This window comes from Helicoverpa zea, chromosome 15 (genome assembly GCF_022581195.2).
Source record: "Helicoverpa zea isolate HzStark_Cry1AcR chromosome 15, ilHelZeax1.1, whole genome shotgun sequence".
Taxonomy (NCBI): Eukaryota; Metazoa; Arthropoda; class Insecta; order Lepidoptera; family Noctuidae; genus Helicoverpa; species Helicoverpa zea.
Genome location: NC_061466.1, coordinates 3,360,638 through 3,378,590, shown reverse-complemented (window position 1 = coordinate 3,378,590; position 17,953 = coordinate 3,360,638). Strand labels below are relative to the sequence as shown.

At 35.1% G+C, this 17,953-nt stretch overlaps 4 protein-coding genes across 5 annotated transcripts; 2 read left to right on the top strand and 2 right to left on the bottom strand.

Annotated features, from left to right (window-relative positions):
- The first annotated feature begins 47 nt into the window (after nt 1-47).
- LOC124637103 (nonsense-mediated mRNA decay factor SMG5) lies at nt 48-10,200 on the top strand. Its single transcript, XM_047173438.1, has 4 exons — nt 48-302; nt 1,978-4,210; nt 4,295-4,493; nt 9,262-10,200. The coding sequence occupies exons 1-4, from the start codon at nt 229-231 to the stop codon at nt 9,705-9,707; spliced, it is 2,952 nt and encodes a 983-aa protein (XP_047029394.1). The 5' UTR covers nt 48-228; the 3' UTR covers nt 9,708-10,200.
- On the bottom strand, nt 10,186-14,104 carry LOC124637104 (protein AF-9). Its single transcript, XM_047173439.1, has 3 exons — nt 13,915-14,104; nt 13,617-13,807; nt 10,186-13,410 (listed from the first exon to the last, which is right to left on the bottom strand). The coding sequence occupies exons 2-3, from the start codon at nt 13,798-13,800 to the stop codon at nt 11,327-11,329; spliced, it is 2,268 nt and encodes a 755-aa protein (XP_047029395.1). The 5' UTR covers nt 13,801-13,807; nt 13,915-14,104; the 3' UTR covers nt 10,186-11,326.
- A 397-nt stretch (nt 14,105-14,501) lies between these two features.
- Nucleotides 14,502-15,157, top strand: LOC124637111 (39S ribosomal protein L34, mitochondrial). 2 transcript variants are annotated; one of them, XM_047173451.1, is made up of 2 exons: nt 14,502-14,646; nt 14,799-15,157. In XM_047173451.1, the coding sequence occupies exon 2, from the start codon at nt 14,815-14,817 to the stop codon at nt 15,031-15,033; it is 219 nt and encodes a 72-aa protein (XP_047029407.1). In that variant the 5' UTR covers nt 14,502-14,646; nt 14,799-14,814; the 3' UTR covers nt 15,034-15,157. The 2 variants fall into 2 exon arrangements, with proteins under 2 accessions (XP_047029407.1, XP_047029406.1); XM_047173450.1 differs by having other exon boundaries at nt 14,522-14,719.
- On the bottom strand, nt 15,151-17,915 carry LOC124637108 (mitochondrial outer membrane protein SLC25A46-like). Its single transcript, XM_047173447.1, has 8 exons — nt 17,793-17,915; nt 17,418-17,637; nt 17,045-17,142; nt 16,767-16,945; nt 16,633-16,689; nt 16,341-16,556; nt 15,965-16,175; nt 15,151-15,856 (listed from the first exon to the last, which is right to left on the bottom strand). Exons 2-8 carry the CDS (start codon nt 17,587-17,589, stop codon nt 15,572-15,574), a joined length of 1,218 nt encoding a protein of 405 aa, XP_047029403.1. The 5' UTR covers nt 17,590-17,637; nt 17,793-17,915; the 3' UTR covers nt 15,151-15,571.
- Between the last annotated feature and the right edge of the window lie 38 nt (nt 17,916-17,953).

The window sequence follows — 17,953 nt, the reverse complement described above, 5'->3', positions numbered from 1 at the left end:
GAAACTGTCCCCCCCCTGCCACCACCTTTGTGCTGTGTTATGTCCGCAGGTTATGTCACTGTCACAATTGCGCAGCAGACAGCAGATGATAGTTAAAATATCGTAACAAAATATCAATGTGAAAAATGGTGTTATCGAAATGATTTCTGCAAATATTGGCAGCCCGGGAAAAGCAAAAGAAGTGTTATTGCAATCAACATCTTGACAAGTTGATACAATGACTTGAAAATGAAGGAGGGATCTAATGAAATTTTGGAGGCTAAAGTTGCCGAGCGCGCTGAACGTGCTAAAAAACTCTATCGGTGAGAATGTTACGTTATGTTTACATTTTATTTTAAAACCTGAATCTCTCAAATAGGATTACGTGAGTAATTTGTAACTAGGTCAGTTCCGTCTGTCCTAGGGTTTGGGTAAAGGGTCAGAGGTTAGAGGGTCATCGTTAAAGTAAACTAAGACGCCTATCTACCTACCTATAGAATATTGTAAGCTAATAAAATCCAAACATTATAAGATTTCAATGCAAATAAATGCAATGTCTGCAAGAAAATGCCGGTAGTATGGTAGGTCATGTCCAGATTACACAAGGGAACAAGATTTTTGTTGCATGAAATATTACTACTAATATTGTATATTTTTGGGCTGCTAATTTAAGATCTGAAAACAGAATTTCTGTATCAGCTTTAGTTTTTGAGATATCAACAAAACGTGATTTTCATTTCAAGAAAAAACATAATTTTATTAACAAAAAACAGCAGAAGAACAATGATTAAACATCAAAAAACTTTCTTTTATAAGATTTTCTAGCTTGATTCGGGTCACTAGGGCTGTTTTTAATGCTGCAACAGTAGTTCGCCATCATGTTGGCTTTCCAATGACCCTGGGACCGCTTTTCCATAGTCCGAATATCTTGATGGAACCGTTCACCTTGTTCTTCACTGAGATCACCTAGATTTTCAGGGAAATGGCAACCAAGCTGTTGGAAATGCGAAAACATCTGTTCAAAGTGCTTTGAATAGCTTTCATCCTTTTTGTTTGATAGAAAATTTTGTGCAATCCAAACGAATTCATTTCAGGCATTTTTTTATATACTGGTCATGTAATTATGAAACTTCTCCTCCTTCATCAACCTCCTTATTTGTGGGCTACCAGAAATTCCGGCTTTTAGTTTCTCTATACTCAAATTATGGGACTTTTTAGATATGTATTGAGCATTTTTATTCAGAGCTTTTACAAATTATTTCATGAGCCCAAGTTTGATGTGCAAAGGTGGTAGCACCTTTATCAAGGTAAGGTGGTAGATAACAAGTTAGGGTAAATCCATTTGGATCGATTTTTTAAAAATGTTTTTGTTAATTCCGTTTATATCAACCACGCAAAAAAACGACCTAATGATTCGAGGGTTCTCGCCAGGTCATCGGTGTTTGGTACTTGAAATTGGGTCTTTTCTTATTTTTTCATAACCTTAAAGACTCGACGCATGTTTTACATACCATATAAGACACCCAGTAGGTACTTGTCGCAGGTGTTCAAAGAAAATCCAAAGTACTCAAAAGTACACCTGTTTTAAGAACTCCGAGACATTTAGTCTACAATCTTTAAATGTATATTCATCACAAATATTACAGAAATAGTTATTATAATTTTTACAACTATTTCGCAACATAGAAATAGTAAAAATTATACACTTTTTAAATAAAATGCTCTGTTATATGAAATTTAAGTGTAACTAGTTCGAAAATACGGTCAATGCTCTGTATCTCAGAAACTAAAGCTTTTAAAAAAAATGTGGGTATATTTGAAATCAGCGACCTCGAATTAGTAAACAACAGTCATAAAATTTCATGCAACAAAAAAAAAAGTCTTATTTTGTTCCCTTGTGTTGTGTTATCAATTACCATGGCATTCATGTAATATATCTTCTGATAGACATTATCAACATCATGGTGTCTTCTGGTAACATAAAATTTTGATTTGCAGCTATGTCAGTGATGTAGCAAGACGTGTGGGTGATATGACAACAACAAGTCGGTCCATATCTGACTTGTTTTCCACCCAGCTTGAAGTTCAACGACAGAAACTTAGGGACAACTGTGAAAAACTTTTGTTTCTTGATCCTATCAACTATGGCAAAAAATCACTTGAACTACTCTGGAGGAAAGTTTACTATGAAACTGTATCTGCAGCTAAGAAACTGAGAGAAACCGACAATGAAAATGACAGTTACCTGTTTACACATATTGTTTGTGGAATTGGCCACTTTCACCATTTCATATCAAGGCTGGAATCTGAAATGAAGTTGCAGATCAAAGAATTGGATTATACATCTTACCACGCGGATGGTGAATATGTTGATAACAATGAAGCTCCAACTGATGAGGAAGTTCAGTTCAGTCGATCAGCCTTGCATTCATGCCTGATTTATCTTGGAGACTTGAGTCGCTATCAAGTGGATATATTTCATGCCTTTGAACCATCTATAGCAGCTCGATATTATCTCCAAGCTGCTCATGTTGATATGTCTTCCGGGATGCCTTATAACCAATTGGGCAACCTGTACAATGATAAAAATTACAACTTGGACTCAGTTTGCTACTACATCCACTGTTTAAGTTGTACAACACCATTTGAAGGAGCTATTGGTAACTTAACAAAGATTTTTGAGAAAAATGCTCCATATTTTGATTCAATTAACAATCCTGAATCATTGACACAAACTGAACACATACAGAGTGCAATAACTAACTTTCTCTCCTTGATAGAAATTTGGTATCTGAGTAAGAATGACACCAATATTCCACAAAGATGCAGTACCATTGCTCATGAGTTGAAGGTGGCAATGGATTTCATAAAATCACCATTACCCGATGTAGATAAAAGTTACAATGAATTCACACAGGCTGTTGAGGAAGAAAGTTCCAATCCATCCTGTTTAAATCCAAATCTTGTACATAAAATAGTACTTATTTGTTTGTTCACTATAACAAAAGTAACAGAAACTGACGAAGTGAAAGCTTTTGCTTGCAAGGCCTTCACATTAGCACTTTTGTCACAACTTCTACAAAAATTGTTAAAACAGCTGGAATCCCTTGGACTTAAGAACCCAGCCTTCAAATATAAATCAAGAAGCGCTACATTGCAGATACCAAACAATAATCAATTTCTTGAAGCAGATGACACAAAACAACTGTTTGATGAAGAACCATCAAATAACACAAATGACAATGATGTTAACGATACTGAGACTGTATCGAAACCTGCAGAAAGTGCTGTAGTGGAAGAAAATAATAAAGATGTTTTGAGTAATGGTGATGATAAAAGTAATATTAAGAAGTCATTGACCAAGCGTCGCCGACGCAGACGCCAGGCCTCTTCTGATAGCTCTGACATGAGTGATGTTGATACAGAAAGTAGTGACATTGATGAGTCTTGCTCTGAGGAAGAAGATTTATCAGATTCTAGTGAACACTCTGATGACTCTGTAAGTGAGGATTCTAGCTATGATGTGTCTGATGCAGAAGAATCAGATGTTAAAAGCAATGGGGATGTAGAAAAAGAAAGCAAGGATGTGACTAAAGAAACCACCATAAATGGTGACTTGAATGATAAAAAAAACAATAATGAAAATGAATTTCAACATAACAGTTACAACAATAATATGCTAGATGTTCAAGGGTTGCAAAATTTTTTGCTTGGTGATAATTATCTGTCAAGCATCAAATTACTGCAGGATTGGGCACTTAATGAAAAAGATTTAATCCTATCTTGTGGAGACAGCGGAGAGTCACTTTTTCAGTGTGTTGTTGATTTGCTCAATATTTTGACATACTATTTTAATCCAAAGCATAATGAAAACAGAGAATGCCAAATTCTGGAATATGCTCGTAGTGTTGCAAAGAAATTAAAACTTGAATATAAAACAATACCATTGCCTGAAGATGTAAATCTACGGGGAACAAACATCTGCAAATATGACAAAGATGCTGCTGAGTGGCAAATGTTAGACAAATACAAACTGTCATTTTATGAGGAGAATATAGTAAGAATATTGAATTTTGTTGACTTTGGCAATCAAATTGCGAAAATAATACCTAGAATTAGGTACAACAGAACATTAAAAATATTTTACTTGAAAAAGAATCCTCCTCCTAAAGTGACTACAAAGATCAATCACAAGAGAAGTAAAGAATGGCACAACTCTAAGAAACCTCATGTAAGCGAATTTGAATTTTCAGCTTGATATATTTTGTCAGCCTTATTGGCACCTTTTATCATGTTGTTTTTCTTTGGTTACAAGGTTGAATCAAGTGAAGGAGGGTTATTGCGCCGCCTGGGACGTCTTTGGCTGGCGTCTCAGGTTCGAGAGTTAGAACGCAGTGGACAGTTGCCCGTGCCTGCACTACTGGCGCTTGACACGAACGCCCTCTATAAGCACTTGCGTCGGGTCAAACAACTGCTTCGAACCCGAAACTTTGTTCTTCTTATTCCAACTGTTGGTAAGGAAGTTTCTCTTTCCTATTTATATCTGTAGTGGCTAGATACTTATAGTTATCGCCACACGTAATGGCGTCTCGCATCTACCTTCCGAGCAAAGGTACGCGCATGTGACCCATGACTTCCGCGCAACTCCCACGACCTGTTAATCCTCCGAGCCTTTTTCCCAATCATGTTGAGGTCGGCTTCCAGTCTAATCGGATTCAGCTGAGTACCAGTGCTTTACAAGAAGCGCCTGCCTATCTGACCTCCTCAACCCAGTTACCCGGGCAACCCAATACCCCTTGGTTAGACTGGTGTCAGACTTACTGGCTTCTGACTACCCGTAACGACTGCCAAGGATGTTCAATGACAGCCGGGACCTGTAGTTTCCCGGCTCCTCCCACGACCTGCAAATACCTAAAAATGTTTCTGAGTAGCTACTCTTCACGACTTCATTTTTCAAGAAGCCAGATCAACTGATGGTTAGATAACAATAATGTGTGATTCTTTAGATACACATTTTTTCTTTAACCCCTCTGCTCGACAAGATTTTGACATATGACTTTACCGTTGATTCGGCGGGATATTTTGAATCGCGACATGGAAGTCAAAAATTTGTACTAACTTTCAACACATGAATTCTAAGTCCGTAATGCCTGATCAGAAGTATTTTAACTATAACTTTAGAGCTCACTTATTTGACAACAACGTGCAAAGGTCAAATGGGGTCAGTTAATTCAGAAAAAGATAATAATTACGGTGTTTTTAAGTCTATCGAAAAGTTAGGCATTTCAAATTTGGTGAAAACTTACCAATAAGTAATCGCATCACTTTCTCAAACACAACACAAACGTCATATTTATAACATTTTCAATCCGTTGCAATACATTTCGTGCACTTATTTATGTTCAATAACTAAAAAATCAGCACATAAAATACACAATAAAAATGAACAATTTACAAGATCAAAGTCACAGACAAGAAGTAGAATTTGGAATGGAGTATTTTTTTTTCAATCAGCGGTGTGCATTCGATACCTAAATCGGAAATTTATTATAAATAATCGAATACCAATTTTATATATACCTATTTTTTAATAGCAACTTATTTCAATTTTATTTATTAATTTTAAATTATAGGTTCAATTTGTTTTTGTTGTTAAGAAAAAAGATATTTAAGTTTTATGAAAGTTTTTAGCATTAAATTTTTATATGTATTATTTATTTTGGTGTTGCGTCATTCGTAATACCTAATTAACCCCCGACGCAAAAACGACGGGGTGTTATAAGTTTGACGTGTCTGTGTGTGTGTGTGTGTGTGTGTGTGTGTGTATGTGGCATCGTAGTTCCCAAACGGATGATCCGATTGTAATGCGGTTTTTTTTGTTTGAAAGGAATGTCATTCGGGAGTGTTCTTAGCTATGTTTGGTGGAAATCGGTTCAGGTCTTCAAGGACATCAGCTCGTTTGTTAGGTGTGATAGGAATGTTACACGCTCAGTTTACTTGCAAGCATATGTGGGATCTGAAATTTGAAATACTAATGTCTTCTGGAACCACTGAGCTGGTCTGCTGTTAGGACACGAAGATAGGAGATGTAACCCTGAACTGCCGTTTAGTAAACCCATCGAGTTTGGGCTCGTTGAATTTGTCTTGACGAGTTCTCTTCATGTTTCTGATTGACGAGAACCTGATGCTGGAAATGGGATGTGGCGGATGAAACCCTGGAATGCCGGAATGAAACGGATAAACCGATTTATATTTTTGCTGAAAATCTAGAATGACCAAAGGTTAATCTTTGTTGTTTCTCAATCTGTGCAATTCTCCCAGAGCTGGTTTGTCATGAGGATTGTTAAACAGCTTCTTTTGGCCGAGATTGCATATAGCGACCCCATCTTAAAATAAAAGAAATTAAATGAAAGAAGGAAAAATTAAGGAGCTCCTTCAAAAAGCATGAAATAAAATTAAATTATAAATTTAAAAAAACCCCCGACCCAAAAAAAAGCACGCAATTATTATGACAAAAGGTTAAAAACGCTAAACCCTATAAAAAGCAAAAAATAACTTTTAACACTACGTAAGTACCAACTAAAGCATGTCAGACTAAACTAAATTTTGACGTGTCGGGGGACCGCTTTTTACCTTTAAAAATACTTACATAAATCAAATGATACCTACCTAATTACAACATTCGTATTAAAAAAAACACGTATCTAAACAAAATTGTATAAAAAGTTATAAGAAGTATATGTAATGTAGTAGTATATAATTACTTCTAACGTTAGGCTAATAAATTAGAGCGGTCCCCCGACACGACAAAATTTAGTTTAGTCTGACATGCTTTAGTTGGTACTTACGTAGTGTTAAAAGTTATTTTTTGCTTTTTATAGGGTTTAGCGTTTTTAACCTTTTGTCATAATAATTGCGTGCTTTTTTTTGGGTCGGGGGTTTTTTTTTAACTTTAATTGAATTTTTATTACCTATTACGGAATTTTAATTTATTCTTATATTATTTCTCAACAATTCTAAGATTTTTGTTTCGGCGGAGGGTATGCCTGGTGTTCTGAAATATAATGCAATTTGTAACTACCAAAGTCATGTACTTATTTGATGATGAGAAACAATAATAATTGATTGATTTTAAAGTCACCAAATATTTTTAACCGAATCCCAAAAAGGAGGTGGTTCTCAATTTGGATGTTTGTTTTTGGTCGAAAGGGTATATTCCCCATATTTGTTATTAGGTCCAGGATCTGATGATGGAAATCTTGAGAAATCGAGGGCAACTCTCGAAAATTGTAAGCATAGATAAGGTTATAACTTAACACTCAGATGTATATCTGATAACACTATGAGACAGTAAAGGTTTGGAGCTGACCTGATGATGGAGACCAGAGAAGGTCGAGGGAACTCGACAACCGAACTTCTCTCGTCTCCATCTCCTTCACTGTTGCAGAGGCCTCGTAAATACGAATAATATAAGCACAAACACGAGAAAGTTTAAATATTCAGTTGTCGAGTTCCCTCGACCTTCACTGGTCTCCATCATCAGGTCAGCTCAAAGCCTTCACTGTTGAATAGTGCTACCAGGCAAACACCTGAGTGATAAGATTTAAACCTATGTAATTCTGCAACTTTCGAAAGTCGCCCTCGATTTCTCAAGGTTCCATCATCAGATCCTGACCTGATGATAATGGGACCACCTCAGAAGTATACGCTATCAAACAAAAAAAGAATCATCAAAATCGATAAATAAATGGCTGAGTAATCGCGTAACAAACATACAAAAAAAACGGTCGAATTGAGAACCTCCGCTTTTTGGGAAGTCGGTTAAAAATAAGTCGGCGGTGGCCATCTTTCCATCTTGGACCAGCTTTCGATGAACAGCGAACTATTTGCCCTTTCAAACAATAAAATCGTCATAAAATTTTGCGATAACTACACCTAACTACGGCTCTCGTCAAATAGCTTTGCCGCTCAGTTAAAAAGTTGGAAGTAACGAATCGCCATTAAGTTGGGCAGATCTACAGGAATCCTGCACATAAAACACCCGAAGAATAAGTCTTCATTTCCCGTCTTCAGAAACCCTAAAAACCGAAGATTTTTTTTATTCCGGCTACAACGTATTTTCTACCACTGATTTTCTAGCATTTTTTTCAAAATAAATTAAATCATTTTACTTTTCCTAATTTATTTTCAGATTATGGTAAGTATACAAAAGTGCAATTTAGTAATATTATAATATCAAATAATATAAAATTATTAAATCGATTCTTTATTTTAACGAATCGGATCATTCGATGCAAAACTTCTATCACCGTCGCCATCTTGTCTATGCGTCTTCAAATTTAAAAAAACAACTAATGTAAACAAACATGGCGAGTTCGATCAGGATTCCCGGTAATTACGATTGGATTTTAAAAAGGTATATTTCTAACGGGATGCTAAATATGAAAGGTTTGAATGCGTAAAAATAATTTAAATTTATTTAGTTATTTTATTTAGTACTCACAAATGTGGTTTGATTGGAAAGAAAATAAATATGAGCGTAAATAATTAGGAAAGTGTATGACTGATTCGCAGACCCCAATTGGGGTCTAAACCGAGCTTACGGTGACATTGATGTTCAGACCCCGATTGGGGTCCGCTACGGATTTGACGGTTAATCTAGTTCTTACTAGGTGCTTCTTCTTCTTCCTCCTGACCTGTTCCCAATTTTATTTGGGGTCGGCGCAATGTCATCCTCTTCCATTTTCCCGTCACTCGTCATACTGACACTCACTCCCTCATGTCATCTTTCAGGCAATTCATCCATCTTTTCTTAGGTCTTCCTCTCCCTCTCCATCCATCTACATTCGTACTTAGCACACTTTGTTGCATGCGTGTCATCCCTTCTCATTACATGCCCATACCATGACAATCTTCTAGTTTTCTGTAACTGGCGCTACTTTCAGACTTCCTCTAATGTAATCATTCCTCACTTTGTCCATTCTTGTAACACCACACATCCATCTCAGCATTCTCATTTCTGGTACATGTACTCTTCTTCTCATCCCTCTTTTTCAATGCCCAACGTTGTTCGTCTTATTACGGATTTGTAAATTTGGCGCTACCGTGATGAATCTAGGGTTCGATTCCCGGAGGTTTAAAAATTCATAACAAAACAAGGTGGTTTATTGCGACACGAATTGATATGTCGTCACGTCGTGATGCTATTGGCTAAGAAAATACCTTCAAAAATACACAAATCATTTTTCTTCCAGTAATAATTATTTTCCTTGTAACTTTCAGTGTTACAAGAGTTGGATAACCTCAAGCGTGAACAAAGCGGAGCTCGTGACGCTATTCGTTGGCTGGAAGTTCAGTTGCGAAGCGGCTCTCGATTCTTACGTGCGCAAAGGCCTGGTCAGTCGAAACCTCTGCCACTTCTCAAATACCCTCGTAAAGCTCCGCCCCATATTCATAGCTTCATGCAAATTATGGAATTCTGTAATCACTTCATAGCCGAAGAGAAACAAGTACAGGGAGGAAATGGTGACCCAGATAGCTCTTTACAAGGAAAATCTACACCATTACTGATATTGCTTGTTGGCAATGAACCAGGCAATGAGGAAGACCAGTATAAAGAATTTAGTGTAACAGGAGCCGCGCACGCTGCTGGCATCTCCATCGAATACATCGGAGACTTTTACACCAAGTGGCGCCAAACTGTTCACAAAAATGGAAAAAAGAGATGAACATGATGTCAATGACTTCAGGACTCGACTGCAGCGAAAGGATGGACATAAGACGTTCTTCGGTTTCGGTAAAAAGAATTGAACATCTCTATTGAGAAAGATAGATTGATGAATTATGCGCGTTGTGATCGCTAAACTCAATGTTAATGTCATAAGTGACTCGTCTTCGATCTGTCTGAGGGACATAGCTCACGGTGGGCTACAATTTCTCTTTGCTATAACTGTCTTTATTACAGAGTTAAGATAATAACATTTTTCACATTTTCATTAATCGTAATATTTTATTCCATTATCATATACATTTGGGAATACATAATTCATTACCTATTCATAAACATTCGTTTATTTTAATTATTTCAGAAGCTTTCTGATATTATATCTTATTTATCGATAGTTACTGTTCACTTTAAATTCCTTTTACCTATGTTCAGACAATATTTTTTGTTCTAAAAAATGATTTTTCATTGGAATAAAAGTGTTTTCATTGCAAAAACTTGTATTTCCTTTTAATCCCATCCATCTGCTTAACAGTGTATTATAAAAGTAAATATTAACATAATTGTTGATTCAAAGGTAAGCATTTTATCTTGACATACTTTATACATTGTGAATGCACATTTGAAATGATACTTTTACAAGAACATATTATTTTGAAGAGTAAATTGTTGTAAACAGAGAAATGCTTCACAAGTTAAAATGAGGTAATAAATGCAGTATCTAGTTATATGTTCCACTTTAAGCTTTATTACATACTTCTAACATCCAATTTAAAATGATTAGTATATTTACAGACTACTTCACTTGTTGATGAATATAAGGAACAAAACAATGTATATTAGTGTACACTCTATTTATTACTTTATAATATCTTAAAATACTATAAATAAAAAAATAAGTTATGTAACAAATATAATGTACAAGATCAAACCAAGCCAAAATGAGCACTAAACTATAACCATTGCAGAATCTTGAAGAAATCCTTAATTTGTAGCTGTTTGCATCAAGACTGATGGCAAAATCTGTATTATCTAAAATAGTGATGTTTTTAAATACAGCTGATACCTTACATTAAAAATTATGCAATACCTATGTGAGTAGCAATGGATGCCAATTAATTTTAAACCAGTAAACAGAAAGTTTAAACTTATGTGTCAAAATCAGAGAAAATAATATTCTTATAAATAAATTCAAAACATTAGACTTGCCATTATAACTATTTTACAATAATATTAACATAGCCTCTCTGATCCCATCCTGGGATAATGGAGGTTAATCTAAAACTTTAAGTTTATTAACTTACTTAATAATGAATCAATATAATAATGTACAAAATATACATTACTTTTAACAATCTTTCAACAGTCTTATAACTTTATAGTATAACTATACAGTATTGCACTTTAAACTCAAGTGTCGAGTAATGTGAAGATATCAATAGATAAAACTTTTATGAGATTATTTCTAACTTATTTTATGCAACATCGTAAATAAAAGCTGTTTGAAACTGCTTCGCTGCCATCTATGTCACGACAGACGCAACAAGTTTACACAAATGCCTTGTTTCTGCATATCTGCTGTTATTTACAAAAAGAAAACAAACATGAGTTACATTCTAATATCTAACAACCCACTAATTGTATAAGCTGTTGTACTGTGGAGCGGTCTAACAAACAAAGATCAAAGTCAAATGTCTGTGTGGTTACTTCATACCGGCCAGTTTCTGCAATCAGATTGACTACCCTCTCCAAATCCTCATTATTTTTAATTTTCATAATGCGTTGCTGTAAATCTCTGAGTTGCACCATGTAGTCTGGGGAGAGGTCGCCAGGCTCCGCGTCTTCACCGAGGCTACTAGAGACTCCATTGTCCTGGACTTTAGTTTCTACAGAAGTTGAGCCACTACTCTCGCCACGTTCCGTATCATTGAATGTTGCTGCATTTTCTGAAGTCTTTGCAATTTTTCTGTTTTCTAGGATTTCTAAATTATCTCTCTCTTCTTCAGCTGCTTTCCGTTTACGTCGTTTTTCTTCCCTCTTTGCAGATTTATCTTTGTGTTTTTGTTTTTTCTCCTTATGTGGTGGCGGAGGTTCAACCACAGGCTCTGGTTCTGGTTCCAATTCTGGCTCTGGTTCAATCTCTGGTTCCGGTTCTGGTTCTGGAGATGGTTCATGTTTGATGGGTTCTGGAGATGGATTTTCAATTTTAACTTTAGTGTCCTCTTCATCTGCAATAACTGAACTCTCAGAATCAGAATGACTGCTGTTGACATCTTCATTTCCAATATGAGATGATTTGGCCAGACCACTCTTAGAACTACACTGAGATGCAGTATCAATTGATATAGGAGATGCTGGTTCTGGTAGGGGACGTTCTTTGGGTATGGGTGTTTCCCTACGTTCAATTATTTCAATTTTTTCAGGGACTATTTCACGAACCTTTTCATGCTTATGCTTCTTTTCTTTACTTGATTCTTTGTGTTTCTCTCGTGACTCATCTCGTTTCTTGTCCTTTTTCTTGTGTTTGTGTTTCCTTTCTGGATCACCTTTCTCTTTTGATTTGTGACTTTCTGTTCGTTCTTCATCAGGTGGCGGTGTTTTTCTAAGATTTTCTAATGAAAATTTATTAACACTCTTATCAGGCTTTGTTGGTTTTTCTTTAATCATTGGGGAGTCTTTCATTGGTTCTTTTTCTTTTGGAGCTTCCCTTATTTTAGGAACCTCTTTGGGTGTTTCTTTTGGTGGCTCTTTTGGAGACTCTTTTAATTTGTGGCTTTCTTTTTTATGTTCCTTTTTTTCTTTCCTTTCTTTATCTCTGTCATGGCTTTTCTTTTCTTTTTTCTTCTTTTCTTTCAATTCTTTTTCTATTTTGACGTCAAGACTTTTGTCCTCAATTTTAGATTTCTTTTGCTCTAAATTGTCAACACTGTGTTTTGGTGGTTTATAGTCATCTTTAATACTAGAAGCACTACTGGAACGTGGTGGGCTAAGAGCTCTTTTGATTGGGCTCAAGCAACGCTTCTTTGCCATATCTGGAGATGGAGGTCTTTCAATTGGTCTTTTATTATTTTTATCTTTCTGTTTATCAACATCTTTGGTGTGATTTTTTATTTTTTCTGGCCTCCCTTTATCTTTATCTTCTTTAACTTTCATTTTATCCATTTTGATTTCTTTGTGTTCATGTTTCTGCTTTTTGTCAGAGCTAGATCTTTCTTTATCCTTCTTATCTGATTTGACAGGAGCTATACTTTTTTCCAGTTTTTTAGGATCTGGGGATACTTTTGGTGGTTTTTGCAAAGGAGGTCCAAAAAGGTTTTCAAAGCTGCTGGTTGTTTTGTGTGGGACTTCCTCTTTGTGCTCCTTGGATTTGTGTTTTTTAATATTTTCAGATGATAGCTTAGGCTTACTAACAAGCTGCTGTTTTTCTTCTGTGAATGAATCTCTACTTCTACTTTCTTGATCGGGGTTAGTATAGAATGCATTATTGCTTATGGGTATTCCACCTCCTTTTAAAAGCTTTTTTCTGAACTCTTCATTGGGATTTTGAAATATGTAGCGATCTTTCAGAAATCCACTTTGTTGTAGAGTGAAATCATATGAGAACTTGATCTTCTTAGGTTCATCTTTATTTTTTAAATAGATTTCAATTGGGAACATGAATCCTGCATATCCGGATTCTTTGACAGTAAAGGGTGGTTCTTTCACAACTGCAAAAATTAAAAACAAATTGTACAGTACGTTTTAGAAAAATGTTAACATTGCAAAAGATGCAGTAAATGTTGTAAAGCATATTGTCAAAACATTCAATAAAAAACATAAACAATAAAGTGACAAATTCAGCATCCTAATTTACATAAACTGTTTCATCGTAAATAAATATAAGAATACAAATGGTGAATTAAAAAATATTTACCTCTTCTGGGCTTTTTAAAAGTCTCATGTAGAAGAAAAACCACTTTGTCTACAAAGTGACTTATATCAGCCCCTTCCTGGCCGCGAACAAACACTTCCCAGTCATGAGTGAATCCTTCTGGAGTCTTTTTAGATCTTAAAGATGCTTCGTGTCCGATTTCGAAATTTACTTTGATTGCTGACATTTTTAATCTGAAATGGTAATAAATAATCAATCGTAATAAATTTCTAAATTCACGATACTACGCTAGAAAAATAACATCGAAGTTTAACATAATTTTAGTGTCTCATTTACTTACTTTCATGCAATATTTGAAATAAATAATATAGTAAAAACATAACAAATGCACTGCAAAGTTTTAGCCAGTCACTGATTTGATAGAAATCACAAATATCCAAAATAATCTTTTAGCGCCCTTGTTATTTTGGTCCGCCATATTATTCTTCTACCGTAAACCATAGACTTCCCATTTAAAGGTTTTTAAGACTTCCCACTTGGTCTGATTTATTTATTTCTACTGACAATCGCCAGTACAGAAATTACTTGAACATCGACTAAAATTTGCTCAAATGTGCATCACATTTCGCTTGACATAGAGATAAGAATAAATCTTCATAGCAATCGTATGCTTTGTTCATGGGCTTGCAAGTGCATTACTTGACTTTGCCGCTCCAAAATTAGCTAGAACCTAAGAAGGATTTGACGATAGCGATAGGTACCTAGTCATAAGTTGAAATTCCACTACACACACACAAAGAGTCCAAAGGCTGACTTCAGACAGGCAAAGTTATTTGACGAGGACTGTGAATAAAGCAGAATTGTATTATTTGTTATACCAAATTCTTAGTCGATTGTTAAATTAAAAATTGCGCTGAGCTGTCGTGCCATTGTCAATGATGACAATTGACATAAGGACTTTTAGAAAGTGTCATTATGAAATTTTTAACTCGTGCAGTAAAGTGAGCCGTGTTGTTAAAAAATAGCTTAAATTGTTATATTTTATCGACACACAATAACCATAATTTTATCAGTAAGCTGTAGTTTTATTTATCTTATATACCTAACATGTCTGGAGTGATTTCAACTATACTTCAACCTCTTAGGTAAACTTATTAAATCCTACGTCCTTTTCATGTATTAAAGTTAAGGTTCTTGTACTAATTATAACTTATATATTTGCAGGTTTATAAGGCAAACCATGCAGGTGGCTTCAACGATGATGCCTGCTACGAGTTTAGTGAAACCAGATTGTTTTTCCTTGTCGTCGATTAGAACTAATGTGCGCTGCTATTTCCCGCGACCTAATGAAGTACGAAGAGTAAATCGTCATGGCTGGAAAACTAGGATGTCCAAACCGAATGGCCGTAAAGTTATTATGCGAAGATTACTGAAAGGAAGATTTGTATTGTCTCATTAATTACGACTTACCTAGTGATGTAGTACTTGTAAATTAGATTATTTTTATGTGACACCATCATAAGTAATAGTGTATCTCTTAAACATGCATGTAGCAAAGTAATAATAAAAAAATGCATTTTGAATCAAATATTTATTTAAAACAGCCTGATTTACTCAACACTCTTCTAACAAGCTATACATTTCACTTACTTCTAGTGCAACATTAAAAAAGTAACAAAAACAAATATTACAAATTGTTGTGCAGCTGTCTCAAGTTTTTAATTGTTGTAACCAATATTAACACATTTTCTAATCTAGCAATAGCAATCTAGGATACCCAAGATCTTTCATACAGTTTATTTATTGACAATTTAATATTATTGAACTAGTCTATTCTGTGGGGATAATGAAAAATGAAAAATTATAACATTACAGTCCTTAGAGGTTTCCCAAATAATAAATATCAGTGTTATAAGAAACCAATATATTGTGTTAATTTTTGACAATGCTTTCTCAATTACACTTACTTAATAAATTTTATAAATATTTACCATGGACTAGTTGAATAAATATTTTTGTTGTGAGTGAACAGAGTCCTCAGATGTTGGTGACTTAGCTGGTTTCAGGAGGTTTGATACTTCTGATACTACTAGAGTGGTTAGTTTGATGATGGCCAAGTGTGCTGCCAACTGTAGCACCAGGGCTCCAAAGCCCTTGTACAGACCAGAGACACCCTCCTTGGCTAAGGTTGAGCTGTAGCAGTCCATGAAGCCTTCATACCCAGTCAGAATGGGTATCACTGATGTGCCAGTGTCTAAGTTGTCTACTATTGTTCTAGTGCCCTGGAATCAAATAATGCATAGTTATGATTCAAAAATCTAATTTATCAAAAAAAAAATCGCTCCATTAATTTAATTACTGAATACTGAGTAATACTGATTTATAATTACCTGTATATGAAGTCTATGGATTATAGTTTCAACAGGGAAGAAAATAATTTCCATAGCAATGAAAGATATGATATTAGCTTTTAAACTGATATCTTCAATCAAGGGGTTTGTTGAATTTTTTGTATAGTTCACATTGTAAGAGTCACTGAGTTCATGTTTGTGTCTTTGTTGGAAGCGAAGAATCTTTTCAGTGATTTTCTTGAACGTTATGCTGAAAAATATGAATCATGTTATGAAGTTATATTTAAGTAGAGCATATACATATACAACTTAAGATAGATATGGTCCAGATTATGAATTGAATACAAAAGCTACTGAATTATACTAGTTATACATTTGGGTGAAGCTAACAAAAGGAGTAAGATATAATACTTACTGAGCAATATACTTCGTAACACCAAGAGTAACAGTGGGGAACACAATGGCCCATATAGGCAGCATCCTGCCTCTACTAGGCGTGCCCCACTCTAGGATGCGCATAAAACCTTCTCGGAACACATCCAACAACGCTGGCTTGTCACTGGCTATGTCACTCTGCACTGTTTCCACCAAACTTGCTGAGTAGAATGGGGTGATAATTGCTAAACTTACACTGGAAATAAAGAAAGTTGGTTAAATACTTATAAATCTTTTATGTCCTTTTGAAGGAATTTAAGATTTTATCTTACCATTTTAATGTTACATGTTGTAGGAACTGCAAGACTGAGTCACATTTGCTTATTTCCCTAGAACAAAAAAAAACAACATTCAAGACTATTTCATTAATAATACAATTGCATAATATAACTTTGAGAATGCTTACTTAGGCCAGCCAGTACCCTTGGAGACAACATCCTCTACAGCCAAGTTTAAACCTTTCACTATGCAAGTAGAGCCAATGCCTTTCCATAGAGTGGTGACATCTTGTCTACGGTGAAGCCTGGCCACTACTGGCAGCAGTGTATAAGGAACTATGTGGTAGTTCTTTAGACCATTGTGGACCTGCCAATGTGAAAATGCATTTTGATCTTCGTGACTACTTTATTGAGTCATTCAAGTAATATTTAATTATTTTGTGTAAGTATCTGAAATAGTACAAACCTGGCATTGTCTCCTCAATACAATAAATGGATGACTTAGTAAGTTTTCAGTGATAAGACTTGCAACACTTATAGCTGTTGTAACATAGGCATTGGTATCTGGAAAATGGAAAACAAATGAAAAGTAAATAGGTGCCTACTTGAGAAGTATGTCATTTCATTACAAACAAAATAAAAACACAATAGTCATACAACGTTTATTAAGTAGTAGTTCTTGTTTACTACTTGCTTTTGGCTGCATTCCCATTATCATACAAAAGTACTCATTTTTATAAGGGCTGCATAACCACTTTGAGCCACTTATTGCATTACATTTCATGCTGTATCTACTATTTTAGTAATTAATATGATATTATCGATGATCGTTAACATACCATCTTCGGAACCATCGTCCATGATGAGTGGCGGGCCCTGGAACTCCTCAGTTACAGGAGTATGGTACCCGTATATTTGCTGATATCGACTGTCGTAGAAGTCGTTCGACTCCCGGTTGGGATCCAGGCCGTATGGCCTATTGTAGCCAGAATAATCACCAAAACCAGCCATTATAAAAACCTTAGATCATGCTTTTCAGCAAAATTATTATATTTTGTTCTGTAAAATAAAATATAAAAATCAAGGAACTGTGCTTATCTTCACTGTTTTTAATTAACACATTCCATTTCTGATGGCTAAATATTTATACCGAACTACGGACCAATTACAGATATCTAATTATTAACAGTGGTAAAATCTTTCCAATCACAAACCTTTATTCCTAATTGATTTTTAAGTTTTTCGAGTTTTGGGTGTTAGAGGCCCGTACAGAAACGTATTCGTATATAAACGTCAAAGTCAAAAGATCTTTCAAAGTCAAAGTATGACATCATAGCATACAGATACAACATATTTTTTCTCTTTAGAATTCAGT

Excerpts from the sequence above, each read along its gene's own strand:
- LOC124637108 (XM_047173447.1), bottom strand. The coding sequence starts at position 17,589 with ATGGCTGGTTTTGGTGATTATTCTGGCTACAATAGGCCATACGGCCTG. Across the intron at positions 16,176-16,340 it reads GTTACGAAGTATATTGCTCA|CATAACGTTCAAGAAAATCA; the intron begins GTAAGTATTATA and ends CATATTTTTCAG. Across the intron at positions 15,857-15,964 it reads TCCATAGACTTCATATACAG|GGCACTAGAACAATAGTAGA; the intron begins GTAATTATAAAT and ends ATTTGATTCCAG.
- LOC124637104 (XM_047173439.1), bottom strand. The coding sequence starts at position 13,800 with ATGTCAGCAATCAAAGTAAATTTCGAAATCGGACACGAAGCATCTTTA. Across the intron at positions 13,411-13,616 it reads TTTTAAAAAGCCCAGAAGAG|TTGTGAAAGAACCACCCTTT; the intron begins GTAAATATTTTT and ends TAATTTTTGCAG.
- LOC124637111 (XM_047173450.1), top strand. The coding sequence starts at position 14,682 with ATGTCTGGAGTGATTTCAACTATACTTCAACCTCTTAG. Across the intron at positions 14,720-14,798 it reads ACTATACTTCAACCTCTTAG|GTTTATAAGGCAAACCATGC; the intron begins GTAAACTTATTA and ends ATATATTTGCAG.
- LOC124637103 (XM_047173438.1), top strand. The coding sequence starts at position 229 with ATGAAGGAGGGATCTAATGAAATTTTGGAGGCTAAAGTTGCCGAGCGC. Across the intron at positions 303-1,977 it reads CGTGCTAAAAAACTCTATCG|CTATGTCAGTGATGTAGCAA; the intron begins GTGAGAATGTTA and ends TTTGATTTGCAG. Across the intron at positions 4,211-4,294 it reads ACAACTCTAAGAAACCTCAT|GTTGAATCAAGTGAAGGAGG; the intron begins GTAAGCGAATTT and ends TTTGGTTACAAG.